This window comes from Passer domesticus, chromosome 14, assembly GCF_036417665.1.
Source record: "Passer domesticus isolate bPasDom1 chromosome 14, bPasDom1.hap1, whole genome shotgun sequence".
In the NCBI taxonomy this organism is placed as follows: domain Eukaryota; kingdom Metazoa; phylum Chordata; class Aves; order Passeriformes; family Passeridae; genus Passer; species Passer domesticus.
In genome coordinates, this window is record NC_087487.1 from 9,957,496 (window position 1) to 9,976,416 (window position 18,921).

The following is an 18,921-nucleotide window of genomic DNA, read 5'->3' on the forward strand; positions in this document are numbered from 1 at the left end:
GGTCTGCAAACACCTGCAAATTCACACCAGTACCACGGGATCATCAAATTGACACAGAGACAGGACCCTGCTTGCAGAGCAGAAAGTGTGTTTTGCAGGAGGAAGCAGTTTAGTTTAACATTTCCATGTACCCAGTGAGTATGTGATCAGAGGACAACTGCAGAAATGTATATTTCATAGCTGTTTCAAGAAGCCTTGACATGATCTCAGTGAGCTACAAAAAGAAAAACAGAACTAATTTTGCTCAATTTGGCCCCTAAGAAAGGGTAAGGCAAGAATTAAAAAGTGGTGTTTGTACTGGCTGGTTCTTGCAAGTGCAAAACTCAAAGATTATGAAAGCAAGGGAAGGTAGGAGGAAGGGGCCTCTTTGAATCTCTGGGGGAATTAGGATCAGAATCTGGCTTATGTTTCTATTTGATTCCTCAGGAAGATGATTTTACCTCCTTGCTACTTTGCTTCTGGAGTAAGGGTCAGTAATAAACCCCAAATCTATCTACCTTCCCATGCCACCTACCAATGCAGGCTGTGTGGTGCTGAGTGAATCCAGGAGGACATTTGCAAGTGAATCCCCCAATAGTGTTGACACAAAGGAACTGGCAGTTGTGCTGCTTTGTTGCACATTCATCAAGATCTAAAAAAACCAAGAAAATATCTTTCAATTATATTCTCTGGACTCAGAAACAAGTGATAATAACAAATAATAACAAATAAATAACAGCAAACAAAGCCTTTTGAATTTACATCTCACTTTACACACTGGTTTCCAGTTCCTCTTACGTGAAGCCCCACATTTAATGAATGGGACTTTGGAGCTACACAGTGTCCATGCTAACAGTGAATTGCAGACACCACTCTCATTTGTCTGAAAGTTGCTGTGATGTAATAAATGTCTGCTCAGCCAATAAATGGGAAGTCACTACCTTCATGAGATCCGGCAGACTGGAAAATGGCCTTGCACTGAAGCACACTATTACTCCAAAAGAAATACTGAAATGCTAACAACAAAGTACACTGTCATCTTCCATGCCAAACTTGGAATTGCTGTTCTAATTTGTGTGGTTTTAATCAAATCTTAGTTATCAAGACACATAAATGTATGGAATTCTAAAGAATTCCAAAATCTCTCCTGCACTGCTGTGCCTTATCCAGCATGCTGCAAAAGCAGTGGGTAAAAATTCTATTGATGCTGAGGAATGCACTGCAAACCACGGTCACCTTTGCATCCAATAAGATTAATTTATCATTGAATGATATAGCTTAAACCATGATATAGCTTCAACAAGCTTACCAAAATAAGAACAATCATATATATTATTAATTACAAAATATTTTAAGATCAGCTGCCATCAACCTGCAAAAATTCCTGTCGATCTGTTGTTCAACCAAATTAACAAGGAATTAACTGAAATACCAGCTCCATCCTGTGCAGGCCACTTCCACTGTCTGTAGTGGAAATACTCACATGAATCAAGGAGAGAGATTTGCATCATTTAAATGTCTTTGCAATTATTTTTGTCTGTGAAACACAGTTTCTGCAGTAAATTTTTTTCTTGATTTTTACCTTTGCAGCTTCTCCCATCTTCTTGCAGGATGTATCCTTTTGGACATGAACACTGGTAGCTTCCCTCTGTGTTTTTGCAGATGAAATTACAAGGTTTTGGAGACTCATTGCATTCATTCAGGTCTACAAGAAGCAAAACCAGATACCTCAGTGCTGGTAATCAAGATTTGTGATAATGTTTTACAAAATGTTCAGGATAGATCAGAAGGAAATCCAAATTGCCAAAGCATATAACAAGTGACATTTTATTTTCTCATTTTTCAAAATCTTTCTATTTTTTTCTTCAAGCCCTCTCTTAGTAATAAACTTTATATACAAACAGCACAATGTAAAACCTACCAACGCAAAGAGTGCCAGTGACATCTGTAGTATAGCCCAGATTGCAAAGACAATGGTAAGTTCCCCTCTCATTGATGCACTCCCCATTGCGGCAGACATCATGAATAACCTTGCACTCATCAATATCTGCAATTAAACAAGGGTTAGTTCTCAATGGAACAAAGCTGATTTTGTCCAGCTTCAAGAGGTTCTTGTGACTTGACACAGAGAAACCTACACCACACATAAATAACTACACAAAATAGTGAAATATTGCACAGATTTAAGGAGAAATAGTAAGTGGAAAAATACAGAATGGAGCATTAATCTTTCTTATTCAGTGAACAAGCTGTAAGTGGAAGGGAACAACTGAAGCTGATCATGTATCAGCCTTCCCAAATCAAACATCCCTTTGCCTTCATGTAAGCAAATAGCTCTCTGTCAAGGTGGGATGGATGCCTCATTATCCAGACCCTTTGGCTGTGCACCCTCCTCTCAAAGGACTATACTCGGTCAACACGAAACATCTCAGAAAATTTCAACTGATATCCAAAACATTTAGGACATTACAGCGTTGAAATATGCAAAACGAAAGTTTATAATTTATCACTTGATTTGGCATTGTCTAATAGGTCATTTAATGAAAAGTACCTGCTCCACTGGATGTGTATCCTCGGCCATGAGGGCAAAGCTTCTTGAAGGCCACGGTGCCTGGGAAGGGACAGACCTCACAGTTCTGCCCCCAGCCTCGGCCACCGTCACAGCAGCACTCAGACTTGGTGACAGCGTTCCTGTTGCTCGATCCGATTTGGCACATACTTTGTAAGACTTCAGTGAAGCAGTAGCCCTCCCTGTTGTCTGGAAGACAAATTGTGCATCACAGAGAATCCTAATGGTGAATTCCAGAGGGTCACGAGATATTGGGAATTTAGTCAGAAATATAACAGAAAGGGCATACTTCACCCTGAGACTGTGGAACTGAGAGTGAAAGACTACCAGCAGTAAGAGCAAGAGAATGACATCTAAGGGAAACAAAGACAAGACAGTCAGCAAAAGATGGAAGACAAGAAAACACAATATGCTTATAAAAATATATGTTTCTGTTTGAACCTAGAGAAAAAGGATTGGCCGAAAATCAGGATCAAAGAAATGTCAGAGCAGTTCCTGGCTGCCTGAAAGCATGGAACAGTCAGCTTCCATAGCACATCACCCCAGCTGGACTGACTGAGGCAGGGATAGGGTGAGCATGGGAAGAGGGAACTTGCAGGAGGACACCTACATACAGGGCCCCTTCCCAAAGGCATGTAAATTCAAGAGTGTGTTTTCTCACCATACATTAAATTTAATTTCATTGCAGCTCTTCAAGTGACAGCTCATTCAGGTGTAAATTGGGACTTACCAAGGCACTCGTCCTGGGTGTCGCTGACCGTGAATCCCTCGTTGCACTCACACCTGTAACTCCCCACTGTGTTCACACAACGGCCATTCTCACAGAGCCCAGGCTTGGTCTGACATTCATTCTCATCTGCATTTTTGACATTTTATGACAAAAATCAAGTCCATTATTAGATTAATGTAGGTAAGAGATTGGTATGGAACTCTTATGTTGTGCATTCTGCCTGGTTAAACTTCAATTTTTTTATCTTTTAAAGTTTCATTTGTTCAATTTTTGCTCACAATTCTTATATATATCATATCTGCAGTACATTCCTCACTGGTTTTCAAAATTTTTCATAGTTACAGCTGCACTTCTGAATGCCATCCAAGGTTTAAAAAAATTCAGATCTATTCTCATTCCTGCTAGCAGAGATAAACAAGCCTACAGCAACCAACCCAAATCCTCACCTTCTTCCCTCAGAGCATTCAGCAGCAGCAGTACAAACTGATGCCCACACTCACTTTCTACTTACCACCCACAGATGTGTACACCTGAACAGCAAAACCAAGCATGTACAGCACCAATAGATCCAATATACAAATAGTTGTGCAGTTCTGCCCCTGAGTTTCTTAGCACCTCATTAAATCCAAAATTTTTAGTCCTGCTGAGGAGCTGTGTATTTCAAGAGCTTCAACACTTCAGTGTCACTTACCTATACAGCCTTCCCCATCTGGTCTGCGCTGATAACCAGGCCCACAGATACACATGTAGGTGCCAATTAGGTTTTTGCATTCCATCTGTTTTGAGTCACAGTCATGAATTCCTTCTTCACACTCATTCTGATCTAAAACACAAGGTTTAGACTTTATTATATAGAGACATGATCGTGGAAATTCACAATAGTAAATTCTGACTTTGGAATCTCTATCATAATCAAACCCTACACATACATTTATTTTTCTAAACCAACCATAAAATATACTAGCCTTGAGCAAATTGATTTCTCCCAAATGCCCACTTTTAGGGCAAGACAAAACTATCATCTGATATGACCTCACTTTAGGCAGATGTATAAATTTACTGGCAGGACAGGCCTAGTACAATCAAGTGCATAATGCAAACCATAGAATTTCATCCCAAATTCTTTCTGACTCAGTTACTTCCTGGGATTAAAACTCTGGCCCAATAGTGCAGTGAGTCAGAGCCCTGCCCCTGCAGGAACTGAAATCATTATCTCAGAACTGAGAGTCTGGTGGGAGCCTTACCTCTGCACATCCTGCGGTCCTCCCGCAGAACGTACCCCCCGGGGCACTTGCACTCGTAGGAGCCAAAGGTGTTCACGCAGCGGAAAGCGCAGAGCAGGGGGTTCTGGATGCACTCGTTCACATCTGCAGTTGGGGCGACAAAGACCACGGGGGGAGGGAAACACTGGTGTAAAACTCAGCAGACTTGAGTGCACAGGCTTTAGGTACAGGCAATACCACAGACCCCAGTTTACTGAGGACTAGATTTTAATAGTTGGGGACTCTTGGTTCTACTTTTCATGGATTTCTGTAGAGAAGCAGGCACCAGACATGCCAGCATGTTTGCACAGCTACCTGAAGTTTCAATAAGTTCAACAGCAGGCAGCCAATGGAAATAATTTCCAGATCCATGCTGCTAAAATACTTGCTCAGTTAAAACTATATCTTTTCCACACCTAAGTTTGTTTTTTGGGCTTTTTTTTTTGATTGGTTATTTAAATTCTACATGCACTAATTCAGATTCTTCATAAACTGAATTCCATAAAACAATATCCTTACTAGAAACATTATTTTGAAGTGCATTTACATACAAAATGCCTGGACTGCTTGAGTAATTACTGCTACATAGTGATGTTTATGCACTCAGCTAGCTCCTCTGCAATTTGAGCTTTTACCCAAATTCCACAGAGAAGCAAATGAAGCTCTAACAGTATGTAAAAATAATGCAATCTGATGCAAAAATAGTTGCATTCTTTTGCATGGGCTTGAAAAGAAATAGATTGTGGCAGATAATTTAGGAACAGCTGTGTCAAGTCAGAGGACAGTGTCAGAACGTCCTAGGACATTCTCCTCTCCCTGGCTGTAACAGAACGAGATGAATATTAAAAACCTCATACCATGTATGCAGAGATATTTCCCCTGATACAGCCTCTCAGTTTAAGGACTTCCACAGCCAAAAGCCACAACCAAACTATTAAGCTTAACTTCCACTGATGGATTCTCCCACAAATTTGTATAATCTCTTTCTGGGTCAATTTATACTTGTGGCCTTGCTAATATTCTGCAGCAAAGGATTCCACAACTTAAATAAGTATCATGCATATAAAAATATTGGCTTTGGTTTGTCTGACATGGTCCCTCTATTTTTGGTACCTTTACCACTTGTGGCTTTATAAAATCATATATGTCTTCAACCACATTTTCCACACTGAAAAATTCTAATTTATTTTTCTTCTATACCTCTGATCTTCCTTACTTCTCTTCATGCATTTTCAAATTTTAATGTTTGAAATGAGACACAAAGCAGGAAAAATATTCAGCCTAGGGGTACCATGGTAATTGTTGAGAACTGTATTTTTATTTTCCCGTTTGTTCCCTCTTTCTTCCCTAGCTCACTCAAGCAGCCCATTTCCTATCTTCATCATGCACAGTGAGTCTCTTCACTCAAGGACATAGGCAAAAACCATACACACAGTAAGCAGCACTTCGGGGAACTGTTCTGAAGAGACTGCACCCCAATATGCTCCTCTCTGAGTAGTCCTTCAGTAGATACCACCTGAAAGTCCACCCCAGCTCCAGTCAGAAATATGTACTACAGTTCAAGGTGGATACAGGAAGGAGGAGCCCATTGTCCCATTTCAGATAAAGAGGTATTGTTCCAAGTGTCCATATTTTATTTTTAAAGCTGCTTTACCCCCCTCAGCTGTTTTCAGAATCAGGGAACACAATTACAACAATTCCTTAGCACACAGGAGTCTCACCTTCACAGGTCATCATTGGCCCAGGCTCAAACCCTTCTACACAGGTGCATTCAAAGCCTCCTATCACATTCCTGCAAGTTCCATTCCCACATGGGTTTCCAACAGCACATTCATCAGTATCTGCAAGTAGTTCGACCAAGGCAAGAATACATGGTTATACTCAACCAAAATGATAAAATATCCATGTTGTTGATGCACAACCAGAAAAACAGAAAATGCAAGAACTCACTTAAAGTACTGAATTAGAACCACAGACTCCTAAAATAATTTGGGATTACTAGAGTCTATCTGGGTTAAATATTCAGCCAGAGCAGGGCCAACTTGAAGCAGATTGCTCAGGCCCTGCCCTGGCAGGTTTTAAGCACTAGCAGGGATGAAGGCTCCAAAATGTTAGAATAAAACAACCCCACTGCTCCTTAATGCCATACCTAGCAACTCAGGAAAATCTTTAAAATGGAAGCTGGAACTGCTGTACTTACCCACACATTCTGCTCCTTGTAGGATGTAACCATACGGACATTCACAGCGGAAAGAGCCATCTGTGTTGATACACTGCCCAAATTTACAGTTATCAGGATCAAGGCACTCATCCACATCTTAACCAGAAATACAAACAACACAGTAAGTGCAACTGGCTTCATGTGCTTTCAGATTTCTCTCAAAGAACAAGTGTTCTGACAAGAATATTTCTGAGATCACAAAAAATACTAATATTTAAATTCTGACATATTAGGATTAGGGCACAGAATTTGTTTTGCAGGCCAGCTTTCATAATACAGAAAAGAAACTGATTCTAAATGTCAGATATAAACCTCTCTAACTGGGGCTACAGGGAAAGCAGCAGATATGAAAAGCAGTAGTCATCCAGTGCTCCTTAAATGCAGACTTTTGCCAATAAGGCTGAAGTGCTGTTTGTCTTGGGAGAGAACAGAATGTACTGAAGGGATCTAGGAAACCGTGGTTTGCACTTCTGGAGGATTAAAACCATTTACTGTAAACAGGCTGCACATATTGTATAAGAAAAGACAAGTATGCTACGTGACATTAGATCCATTCTCTAGATCCTACATAAGTTTCTAGCTCTAAAAGAAGTTTAATTTCTGATCTTTGAGATATTCAAGCTGGAATTTGAAATCAGTATGAAAAATTGGGGAAGATAAAAGGTGTAGAAGTTTCCACAATTCATGGCTTTGGGAAATAGTTGCAGGGGTGTTATTCTCAATTGAAATGGAGAATGGCTTATGGGTGGAAAAGGGACACTGATGTAAAAGTGGCACCATGCAGTTCAGACACTTACCCAGCCTTGCATCACCAGGTCCAACAAGGATGCCAATTCCAAATGGACAAATCTGTCTGAATGCCTCTGAAAAAAACCCATAAAAATCAAACCATATGTTAAAGTCTATCTTGGCAATCAGCATTCTGCACAAACTACCTGCAACCACTGCTACCAGTTCATCCTCCTCATGTTCAGGTCCAGAAAATAAATATGTTAATATATAAACTTGTCATCTTATATTCATGCAAAAACTGTACATTTACTTTACATTTCATCTGATCTCTTGTATGTATAAGTACAAAATCCCATGAATAATTAGCAATATTTAACTTCCTTAAGAAACAAACTAATGCAGCATTTCTATTTTAGAAGTATCAGTAATAGTGACAACATTTTTTCTGTTGTAAAAGTATAATTTCCTATATTTTCTGAAGAAGGCAGAATTTAATCCAGACTTAGCTATCTTAAAGCTATTTCTTTTTTAAAAGATGAGAAAAGGGACTTTGATATCCTTTGGGAGAGTTTGGAATGTGAAAATATAGATGCTGACACTTCAAGGAAATGCTGCAACACAAGCTGTGCTTTTCAACTGACTTTGGTTCACATGGTCCACGTCAATGGAATGAAACATGCACAGGCAATAGGCCTAAGAGGAATATTGCAACTGGCACTTCTGATTCTCTTTGCTAACCCCAGCTTTTGTGAGGATTTTCTGCAAGAAATCTACATGACTAATGAATGAAATGAACTGCAATCATGTATTGCTGAAACCAGTAATGCTGTTAACTGCATTTGTCAGCACGAATTACAGTCCGTTCAGCAAATTGCACCACCATGCTACAGAGGCCTGTTGAGTTGCTTGATGTCGAGTTACTCACTCTTAAAAAGGATAATAACAAAGAAAAGTGTTTCTTCAGCAATGGTCCAGGCAGGTTTTCCTTCCTCAAGGCCTGTATTTTGTTATGCCCTCCTATTTTTGCAAGTCATTCACATTGATAAGATTGCAAATTTACATTTTCTTAATAACAAAATTCAGATGCAGATCCAGTTTAACTATTTGGGGGTTTATTTTAATTAGTTTTCATGTTTATGGCACCTCTTCCTATACCTATTTACAATTAGAAGAATTCAATTTTTGTCTTGCAGGAATTGCTACTCAAAGCCTATCAAGGACTCACTTGCTGCTTTCCACTTCCTGTATGTAATATCTCAACAGCAAAATACCCAGCACCTAAACACTAACAAATCGACAAGCAAAGAAGGAATATGTTTGATATCTGACTATCCAAGGGACATGGTTTTTCAGACTGCAATGGCATCTACTTTACAGAGACCTATGACAATTACTAGGGTAAAACACTTTTAGAAAACTATTTTTCAAAATTCTTTCTAATAAGAATCCCAATCTCCTTTCTGCTCAGAGAGGCCGTGTGGTCAGCTGGTCAATAACTCACCATCTGCTTCCTCTGGGCAGAGCTCACAGGGATCTCCCCATCCCTGCCCCTTTAGGGCACAGCAACACTCTTGTTTGGAGTGGTTTCGGGACTTTGGCACAGAACACTTCCCATCTTCAAACTTGGTAAAGCAGTAGCTCACTCTCAGATCTGCACAGAGAAAAAAAAAATTGTTATGAGCAGTTAGAGTAACCTTGGCACAATTTTCACTTAGAGGTGCTAACTGCAAAATTACAGGACACACACCACCAAACACCCAACTTCCATCTAGCTCTGTTAATAGGGATCATCATTGTCTCTGACTGTGGAAGATGTGAATAAGGAGGGAAGCTCCCTACCTCATTAAAGAAAAGCTATGGAACAGTTTCCTACTTCAGCATGGGAAAGCAAGGAGTTTTCTTTTTGGTCCAGCAGAAATTTACTGTCCTCTTATCCTCACTCCTCTTTGAAAAAATGGAATATTGCCTCATGAATTTATATTCTATTACTAGTAAGAATCACTCAATCAAGACATTTTCATCAACTTGCAATGACAATATTGTGTAGTGCTAAAATGAGAGGCAATTTTCAACAGCCCTTTCCTTCCTCATTCTTCCGGAGGTACACACAAACAAAGCAAACTCTCCCTGTGGCACCACATTTTATTCCCTGAAGCTGGGTAACCAGGATGCTGGACAGAACTGAGATCACAGACCACAAGCATCCAGCAGGAAGGGAGCTGGCAGCTCTCTGTGCTGGCACGGGGACAGCAGCAGGGCAGTTCTGGAAGCAGCTGCTCATCCAGTTTTCCGGCTGCAGCATCAATGCTGGGTAATGTCCAGGTTTTAACAAAGTCCTAGGTAATGGGAAGTTTTAAACAAAACTTTGTTGGCCTGAGATATTTGAAAAAAGAACAGTCCTCCTTAGGGGATAAAGAGAAGCCCTTTTCAAATTCATACATAAGTGTGCACTTTCCTCTGACATTGTGTGGAACAGTGGCCTGTGTTAAAAAAGTAGAAGATTGGGCTGCATTCTTTTTAGGATTTTGTTTCTTAGTGGGTTTATGTGATTTTTTTTTCTTTGTACCTGAAGAAAAGAAAACCCTGAGACTGAAGAAACTTCATTTATACAAGCTACATAAACACAGCTAAAACATGCTTTCTTGATGTTGAGTGAAGTAACTGTGCCAAACTGCATGGTGGTTTGAAGACTTGGATGAATGTTTACTGCAGGTTGGATTCATTTTTACCAAAACCACAATTTCATTTAGCCCACTGTGAAGGAAAGAACTCACTATGGTGTCAACAAGCATCACTGCTCTGTGCCAAGCAAAACTACAGAGGTCCGTATAAAGGTTTTACTCATCAGTGGTTCCCACTGTGCACAGTGTATAAGACATTTAATGCTGTATCTTTTTAATAATTTCCAAAGCCTTTAAAGTAACTCACTTCCTAATTTGTTATGCTTGTTCTTTATACACAAAATAAACTAACCTGTGGCTTTTAATTACTAGATATTCAGCTTTTAGCAACTCATCTGTTAGTGCCTATGTTTAGGCTCTGACCTGTGTATGAAGTAATCTGGAAGCCAAATGACACTTCAGATTTCCCTAAGCAGATGGGTACTTATTGTCCATACAACATTGTTTGCAAATTTTTTCCAACAATCTTTTTTTCCATCCATGTTTGCAGAGAGGATCAGCATTTAACAAGTGCTATGGTGAATATGGTAAGTGCTAAGGAGAGCCTTAAAACCAGAAATGCTGCCTTGAGTCTCCTGCCTGTATTCATCCTCCAGCTCTGTGTCTTGTTGCTGTCTACCAAGAGTTCAGGTAGCCCAAGCATTTCTTCCAGGGGTGCAAGAAAGGATTTCAGGACAATATAATTTCTTTGCTTAACCTGGTGCATTTAACATTAACTTCACCCCTTTTATTGCAATGTTCTGTTTAATGAAAAACAGATGTTAGGGCAAGACAGAACCTGGCCCCAGCTACAGAATTATCATGTTTTCCCTATGAAAAACACTGTTTGAGTCCAGAGCTTTCTTGCTGTATTAGAAACAGCTCGCTAAAAAGGCTTTTATGAAACAGCAAACAAATTTTGAAATGCCAGAAAATAGGAATGAACTTACCTTGGCATCGCCTTCCTGTGGAAGACAATACGAAGCCTTCTGGACACAGACATTTGAAACTGCCTGGGGTGTTGCTGCATGTGCCCAGGGCACAAATTTCTGGCTGTTCCACACACTCATCAATGTCTGTAAAAAAATAATTAAAGAGATGAGAAACAATAATATTTGCACTGGCAGCTGTACTACATAATGGGCAATCTTACATCATCACTGATATCTATCATATTTGACAAACAAAAAAGCCCAAAAAAAGAACAGAAACAGGAAGCAGTAACCCAAGTGCAAAATCCACAGTTAGTTTTCAAATCCTCAGGCAATGGGCAAACTTCAGCAATGTACCACCAAGGAAACAGCTTGAGAATATATTTTTCTAGGGTTCAGAGAAAGTAGTTCTGGTTCAAACAAATGCTGGAGACCTTTTCTAGGAAGTGAGAGACTTACTGGTGGCTACAGTTCAGAGCTGTACACTGCCACAAAAGACTAAACATTACTCACATTTAAATGCAAAGGAAATAGGTAACAATTGTGAGCAGCTAAAAAAGAGACAGAGGAAGGATTGTTCTGTACACACCTTCACATTTGTCATTCTGCAGGATATATCCAGGAGGACAGATACATCTGAATGAGCCATCCAAGTTCTGGCATGTGCCTGGTGAGCATTTTCCAGGCTCCAGTGCACACTCATTAATATCTAGAAGAAAAGAAAGACAATTTATTTGAGATAATTGCTGTGAACTCAGTAAATCTCTGACTGAAGCCACTTTAATTTTGATTCCATCAAACTGAAGATGGAACTTTTCAGGAGTGGGAGGAGTCATCTTCTTGTCCTCTTGTCATTGTTTCCTTCTGCTAGATACAATGATGGCAGCGTGGCAGTTTTCTCCGACCCCACTGTTTCACTAAGCATGTCTGCTCAAGGTTTGCTGCACTTTTTTTCAACCTTAAAAGAAAGCACTCACCAACACAAGTCCTTCCATCCAGAGCCACCTCATAGCCATCATTGCAGAGACACTGGAAGGACCCAATGGTGTTCACACACTGGCCATTTCTGCAGAGCATTCCATTTCCACTTGCACACTCATCCACGTCTAGGACAAAGAAGATTGAAAGATGTCAGAAACACCAGCAACAATGGAAACTGGGTAAGTGAGATTTCGGTTTCCACCACATCAATAAGTAACTGGTAACACAATCCTGTTTCAAAAGCAAGTGGGAAGAAATTACTATATTATAAAATTGTCAGAGCAGGAGTGGAACCCAAATGTTCCTGTATCTGGTGCCAGCATTCAAGTGGCTCTAGAAAAGTGAGCAGTGCATAAGCAAAGAGGCCTTTGAGACTGGCAAAAGAGGGTTACTTAACGGTACTTATGGTACTTTTATTAGAAGTAGGAAGCCCCAGGAGCACGTGCCTGTGCCCAGCACTCCTTACCTATGCAGTCATTGTTGTGTGAGAGGATGAAGCCCAGGTTGCAGCGGCAGTTGAAGGAGCCAATGGTGTTCCTGCAGGTTCCATTGCCGCAGGCATCTCTCTCGCACTCATTAATATCTACAAAGGAACAGGAGAGAAATAACCCACTGCCACCACACTGAACAGAAGGGAAAAGGATTGTCATAGCTCTCAAAAAGAAGATTTTGCATACATTTATACACTTGATATTAACAGCTACAAAAATAATGAAGGGTCCAACAATCATTTACTTTACTTTAGCTGCTATATCACCCTTCCCAAAGTGTAAGCTATCTTTAATTGCAAGCATTCTGAAATCTCAATTTGTTCATACAACACACAACTGACAGCTGTGAATGGGTTAAATACAACATTCCCTTGTTAATGAAGATGACTGTTTCTGAAAAACATTTTTTCTGGCAAGAAATCTACCCTCCATTCACTCTATTAACAAGTAGGCCATATATAATTGCTGCATTGCAATATCAATCTATTAAATTTCTTGCCTAAAGGAATAAATGAGACAAGATGCTCCAGAAAATTCTAAGAAGAATGAAGTAATTTTTTTCAAAAATGAAAGCATTAGCATTTCATTAGACAGGATATGTAATTTTAAAGGTTCGCTCTACTTTAATGAGATGGTTTTCATTCAGTATCAGCTTTTTATCATCTCTAATGGCCAGTTTTGCACCTTTGTCTGGTGCTAAATGGCTCACAATCTCAGATATTGTAATGCAACTCCTTATCACAGAGGGGACTTAGTAACTATTTTAATGGGAGCCTAAGTTCAGTTTCATTTGAAATACTTGCCTATACACATTGTCCTGTCATCATTGGTTTTGAATCCATTGTGACAAATGCAGTAGAAACTTCCAACAGTGTCAATACACTGCCCATGGCTGCAGATATTGGGAATTTCTTGACATTCATTCCGATCTGAAAACAAAGAAGAGCACTGAAAGTTAAGGCTTCTAAACCACAAGGCTGGAAAGATGCATTAGCAGCAACCAAGACAGTATCCAGTGCATGGGCTAACTTAAAACAGTATTTTTAACTTATTAATGACAAAAACATTACCAAGTAAATCCCAGAAAAGGGGCTTATTTGCATGTAAATTACCTCTTCCAGTATTTGTGGATCTGAAAAAAATTTAGCATAAAAATAATATTTAGCAACCTCAAATTCTTGCTGGAGGTAAAGCATATCACCATGGCTTTGAAAAGCAGAATTAATGACACAAGATTGGAGAGGGTCTGAGTCTGAGGGCTCTATACTGACTGCAGGAGATGTGAAAGAGGTATATGAAACACAGTTTGCATTATTCTCATGAAAGCAGCTACTTGCATTTAGCCACATTTGATTGTAGCACAAATTGAGTGATCAACTCAGAGAAATCAACAGATCAGAAAGGGGAATGAAGATCACACTTTTCTCACTAGGCTTAGAGAGAGAAAAAAGGCACTGGATTTATCAACATCTCATGCAGAGAGAAAACAGGCACACATACACATGTTGCAGCATCAATGAAATGTGGTGATCCTATAAACAGAGCTCAAACAGCAAGAAGAGTTACTGCTCTATGGAGTCAGGGGAGATTTTGTATAATTCTGCAGAGAAGGAGGAGAGCTCTCCTGCCAGCATGTGATTGCTGCCTTACAACAGCAGGGCATCTCTTATACTTGTTCAATAGCCAACTGCTTCCTGCTACTCTCCTTAGAAATGCTTTCAGGCAGATCCCAGGATTCTATCAATAGTAAATGAAATAAAATGTTAACAAACAAAATGTTTGCTCTCTGGCATAGTTTTTTCCATGACAAATGAGAAAAATCAAATGAGGTGTTTCTGTTGACCTCATCACCACCAAGAACTGGTTTGATTCAATATACTTCCTTCCTTCCTATGCTGCAGCTCCAAAATATGAGAACTGAGGTGCTGTCATGAGCTTGTATTAAAACTGATTAGGCTCTAGTGCTCAGTAATTTTCCTTTCTATGCAATCTAAGCCAAGCAGATGCAGTTTCTCAGCAAACTGTCCCCAGGTTGTTGCAAAAGTAAGAGTCCAGTTGTTCCTAATTGCAAAGAATTTCATGTATCCAAATTCATTTTCCTGCTCTTTCTGCACTGTACTTGGCACAGGGACAATCATGGACAATCCTGACAGCCCCATCCCCAGACCTCTGCACATCCCATGGGCTGTGAGGAACTCTGGATGGGAGTGCACTGAGGACCAAGCTCTCCCAATGCTACTGATGATAGCACTGCTAATTACAGTTTAAAGGAGGCAGAAGGAAAGCCAGTGCTGTCTTAAGAACTCCTAATCTTCAGTTCAGGAGAACAGAGACAAAAGAAAATGTATGACTCTCTGGTGCTTTGTGGGCAAATGAATAGTGATGTGAAAAACTAATTTATAAGAAAAACTATTTAGTTTACCACAATAGAGAGCACAAGAAGAATGCTATCTTGAAGGTAAGATAAATGCAGTACTCCTAGTACTAGTGGCTGTTATACATTTGGTTTGACTCAATAGCACATAAACTACAGGGGTGTGATAGTTTTCCATGCAGTTTTCAGCATGGCTGATCCAATACTGCAAGCTGCTTACCCCTCTCTGCTCCCAGCAGAGTGGTTGGCAATTTCCTTCCTTTGCCTGATCACATACTTTATCAACCACTTTTATTTTTACTCTAATTGTGTAACTTTATTTTCACCACATATAAAATAAGAGCAAAATACAGGGAAGTGTTACTATTTGTGCCAATTCATCTTTGGAATTGTAACCCATATCAGAACCTTCCCTTGCTCTTCCTGTACTCCTGTAATGAACCCTTAACGACAACAATTACATTAGGAACATATTGAATATTTACATGTACCACTGCATAGCTTAACAAAGCAAAGTTTTAGTTCTCATAGTAGTTCCCCTACACCCTTTTCCCACAAGGGTCACATGAAACAATGAAAAACTGCACTGCAGGGAAAAGTGCACTTCCTAAAACTCAAGTACTGAGAAGCAAAAACCCAAGGATAATGTTACTAGCTTCCGCTGTAATTCTTATTTTGTTCAGAAATGTATGTAGTATATAATATTCACAGCAGCTTGTCCCACTGCAGTCTTTAAAATCTCAGCAATTCTTCAAGTAAGTAAGATAACTTGAATGCCTCTCTGGACTAAGATATTGTAAGAAAAAGCAAACAGATTAGAAAAGTTCAGTCCCACTCAGTGAGTATTTAAAAATAATGTTATGGGCTCTGTTAAAATCTGTATCAAAGTTAGGAAATTCAACAATAAGCTTTTCAAGTTAGTTATTGCATAAAGGCAAGCAGATAAGTCTATCTTATCAACAGAGGCTCCAGCAGCAAGCAGGGAATTATTTGTAAAAACACAAGTGGAAAATAAATTGCTAAAACACATATAGAAAATCATAATGAAAATCAGAAAATACAGAAAGGTAGTGCATCAAATGGTCTTCCGTTCCTAGACACGACAAGGGCTAAAGAAAAATGCTTACTTTGGGATAAAATGAAAACCACCTACTTAGGTTCTTAACTCCCACTTACACATCCATGGGATAGGCCTGGAATTACCTCAATGTTTACGAGATGCCCTAAAAGACTTTAAGAGAAGAGCTCCTGAAGCTCAGATTATCTCCTAAAATACCAACTTTCTGGAGATGCTTTCCAAGGCCTCTAGCAGCCCTCAGCCTGCCAGGCACTCACCAGTGCAGCGCCCCGTGGATGTGAACCTGTAGCCCGGTTTGCAGTCGCAGCGGTAGCTCCCAGCTGTGTTCACACACTCTGCGTTCTGCTGGCACACTGGTCCGTTCTGGCATTCATCAATGTCTGCCCAGACAAAGAAGAAGTTGAGTTTTATAGTAAGCTGGCAGTGGAAAGATGTCAAAAGTGTATTTTTTTAGCATGCAGGTATTAATTAGTAGCTTTCAATGTAAACACCATCACAAAGCTTTGGGCAAAAAAATTTTTATCAATTTTCCTTACTTCAGGTGCTGCAAAATGAGAATTTTATCCTCCCAGAAATGTAATTGCTTTTCACTTAGAAGCAGCACAAAGAAGAAGCTTTTACTCAAAGCTCTCAATGGCTTGCCTGCAGCACCCATTGTCATCAGCAGTCATAACACACAGCAGAGAATGACAGTAACTTATATGCTACCTTCAGTTTCTTCATTAAACTGACTAATACAATGTTAGGGAACTTTTAAACCAGAAATAAACAACCATCTGTTTATATTTTTTACAAAAATATTTGTTCCATCAGAAAAAAAGTATTTTGGAATTAAAAAATAATTGTGCGCATGATCTGACTCAATACTACTGTTTTCTTTCTTGGCTTTACTGTCAAATGTGAAAAAAAACCCATTACTTCCCAGGACTGATGACTCATGTGCCTTCAAGGCCTTAGATGTCTGACAGAAAATGTGGTATTTTCTATGCAAAATAATTCAAAATGTCTGAATTAACACAAACTTATTACACTGACAGCAGTATTTTCCCCTCATTAAGGATGCCTTCAAGGCACTGATTTGGCAGTGTCTGAGTTGCCGCTGGTGAAACACCATTCTACTGAATGAGAGGAGCACTCTACCTTCACAGATCAGGAGCTTGTCATTGTAGAAGAAACCCACAGGACACTCGCACCGGAAGCTGCCAACCATGTTTATACAGATCCCATTTTCACACACTCCAGGAATCTCTCTGCATTCATCAATATCTGCAAGAACAATTTTTTTTTTAATACTTGTACTGAGAACTTCTTGGAATCTTCTGCTACAGAGTATGTCCTTATGTCCTTTAAGATAATTATCAAGCATAATGCGAGCATCAGAATGTTCCCAACTGAACAGTGAGGGAGTCACTCCAAACTGTGGAAATTTAGGTATTTCCTGTTTTCTCAGGTTCTGACTCTTCTCTGTACTGAAGGTATATTCTGCTACAGAGGGATACAGAGGAAGACACATTCTTCCTCATGTCTCCCACCCACAGCCCTGATGAACCCCATCACCTTCCCAAGTGCCACACTGGAGTCATTGGGAAGAGGCACTCAGAGAGACAATGGACCTGCCTTTGGTTTAACACAGGAGAGTGTGACTGAATGCAAACACTCATCAGAATTAGTTTTGCACTGTTTTACCCTGGTTAATCTGAAAAGACTTTTGGGGTTTTATGTAACAGTTTGTAAGTGCCAATGACACAGGTAACATCTGAAGTGCTGCCAACATGCTATTAATTGATTGATTAAGCCAGGCAGCCAGGGCTTGCCAATGCTTTATATACACTCCAGTTAAGTAACTGATTTTGGCAGGAAAAAACCCAGCTGCTATTACAATTATATGTCTTGCCTATTGGGTCCTTACACATCTTATTATTCTGACATGAGAGAGTTCAGAGACTACTCCAATGCCTCTGCCTTCAGTAAACATTGACATATGCACTGAGGTACACAGACATAGAATATAGTGGGAAGTTGTCAGCTGACAGGAGTTTCCATCAGATAATGTGGTTTTGTTTGTTTTGGTTTTTTGGTGGGGTTTTTTTTGTTTGTTTGTTTTGTTTTTCTGCTGGATGCAACCCCTAATTTTCTACATTAGATTCTGTAATTTTGAGTCTTATATACAGGATGAATAAAACCAGAACTGTTTTTGAAACAAACACCTGGAGTAACTACATAGAACTTTAATCCAAACAGAGAGTAACATCATTGGACTGTAAGCAAATATTAGAGGGTACACAGAGCACTGCCCCTGCAGAGGGCTGTCCCTTGATCCTGTGCCTGCAGGTGTATGGGACACGAGTGACCCCTGTGCAAAGAGCAGGCTGAGTGCCACAGCCTCCATCCCACAGCAGCAGGGAGAGCTGTGCTTGGCACAGCTGTGAGAAGCTGTGTGTGCACCAGTCCCAGCCCAGGCTGCACACGCTGGCTGTGCTGGTGGGCTCTGTGGGACAGCCCTTCTGTTTCCATTGGCTCCTGCACTGCACAGCTCCGTGCTGTGGCAGCACAGAGCAGCCTGCAACACCCCTGCACACATGTCAAACACTGCAGCTGCAGCTTCTACCTGTGCATGTTAGCAACACCCAAGGGTGCCCTGCTGATGCTGATGAAGGGCCAAATTAACTGAGCAGACTCTGCAACAATCTGGACTAATGCTAATAGCTAGAAGGGGAAACTTGCTTCCAAGAAATGACCTCGTAAATAATAAATATTGTGCATTTCTGTAACCTCTTCAAAAATTACACTCCCCACTTTACTAGAAATATTTTCATCGAACTAGCTAAACATTGCACCACAGCAACAGCTTCGTGCTACAGCATCTGATTACTGCCTATATGCCATCTCTGTTAGTTACAGGGTACATTATC

The 18,921-nt window shown here is 40.0% G+C and overlaps 1 protein-coding gene across 5 annotated transcripts in view; it reads right to left on the minus strand.

The window, feature by feature from the left end:
- FBN1 (fibrillin 1) overlaps nt 1-18,921 on the minus strand; it is a 144,166-nt gene that overhangs the window by 8,769 nt on the left and 116,476 nt on the right. For 4 of the 5 annotated variants that reach the window (XM_064389429.1, XM_064389431.1, XM_064389432.1 and 1 more), the window contains 18 exons: nt 17,150-17,275; nt 16,267-16,389; nt 13,361-13,486; nt 12,533-12,649; nt 12,063-12,191; nt 11,675-11,794; nt 11,104-11,229; nt 8,995-9,144; nt 7,559-7,624; nt 6,741-6,857; nt 6,262-6,381; nt 4,523-4,645; nt 3,970-4,101; nt 3,279-3,404; nt 2,531-2,737; nt 1,901-2,026; nt 1,562-1,684; nt 515-631 (listed from right to left, as the gene is read on the minus strand). In XM_064389429.1, coding sequence (XP_064245499.1) covers nt 515-631; nt 1,562-1,684; nt 1,901-2,026; nt 2,531-2,737; nt 3,279-3,404; nt 3,970-4,101; nt 4,523-4,645; nt 6,262-6,381; nt 6,741-6,857; nt 7,559-7,624; nt 8,995-9,144; nt 11,104-11,229; nt 11,675-11,794; nt 12,063-12,191; nt 12,533-12,649; nt 13,361-13,486; nt 16,267-16,389; nt 17,150-17,275 — 2,274 coding nt within the window. Of the gene's footprint in view, nt 1-514; nt 632-1,561; nt 1,685-1,900; nt 2,027-2,530; nt 2,738-2,837; nt 2,902-3,278; nt 3,405-3,969; nt 4,102-4,522; nt 4,646-6,261; nt 6,382-6,740; nt 6,858-7,558; nt 7,625-8,994; nt 9,145-11,103; nt 11,230-11,674; nt 11,795-12,062; nt 12,192-12,532; nt 12,650-13,360; nt 13,487-16,266; nt 16,390-17,149; nt 17,276-18,921 lie in introns of those variants that run through there. The other variant, XM_064389433.1, reaches the window with a different exon arrangement.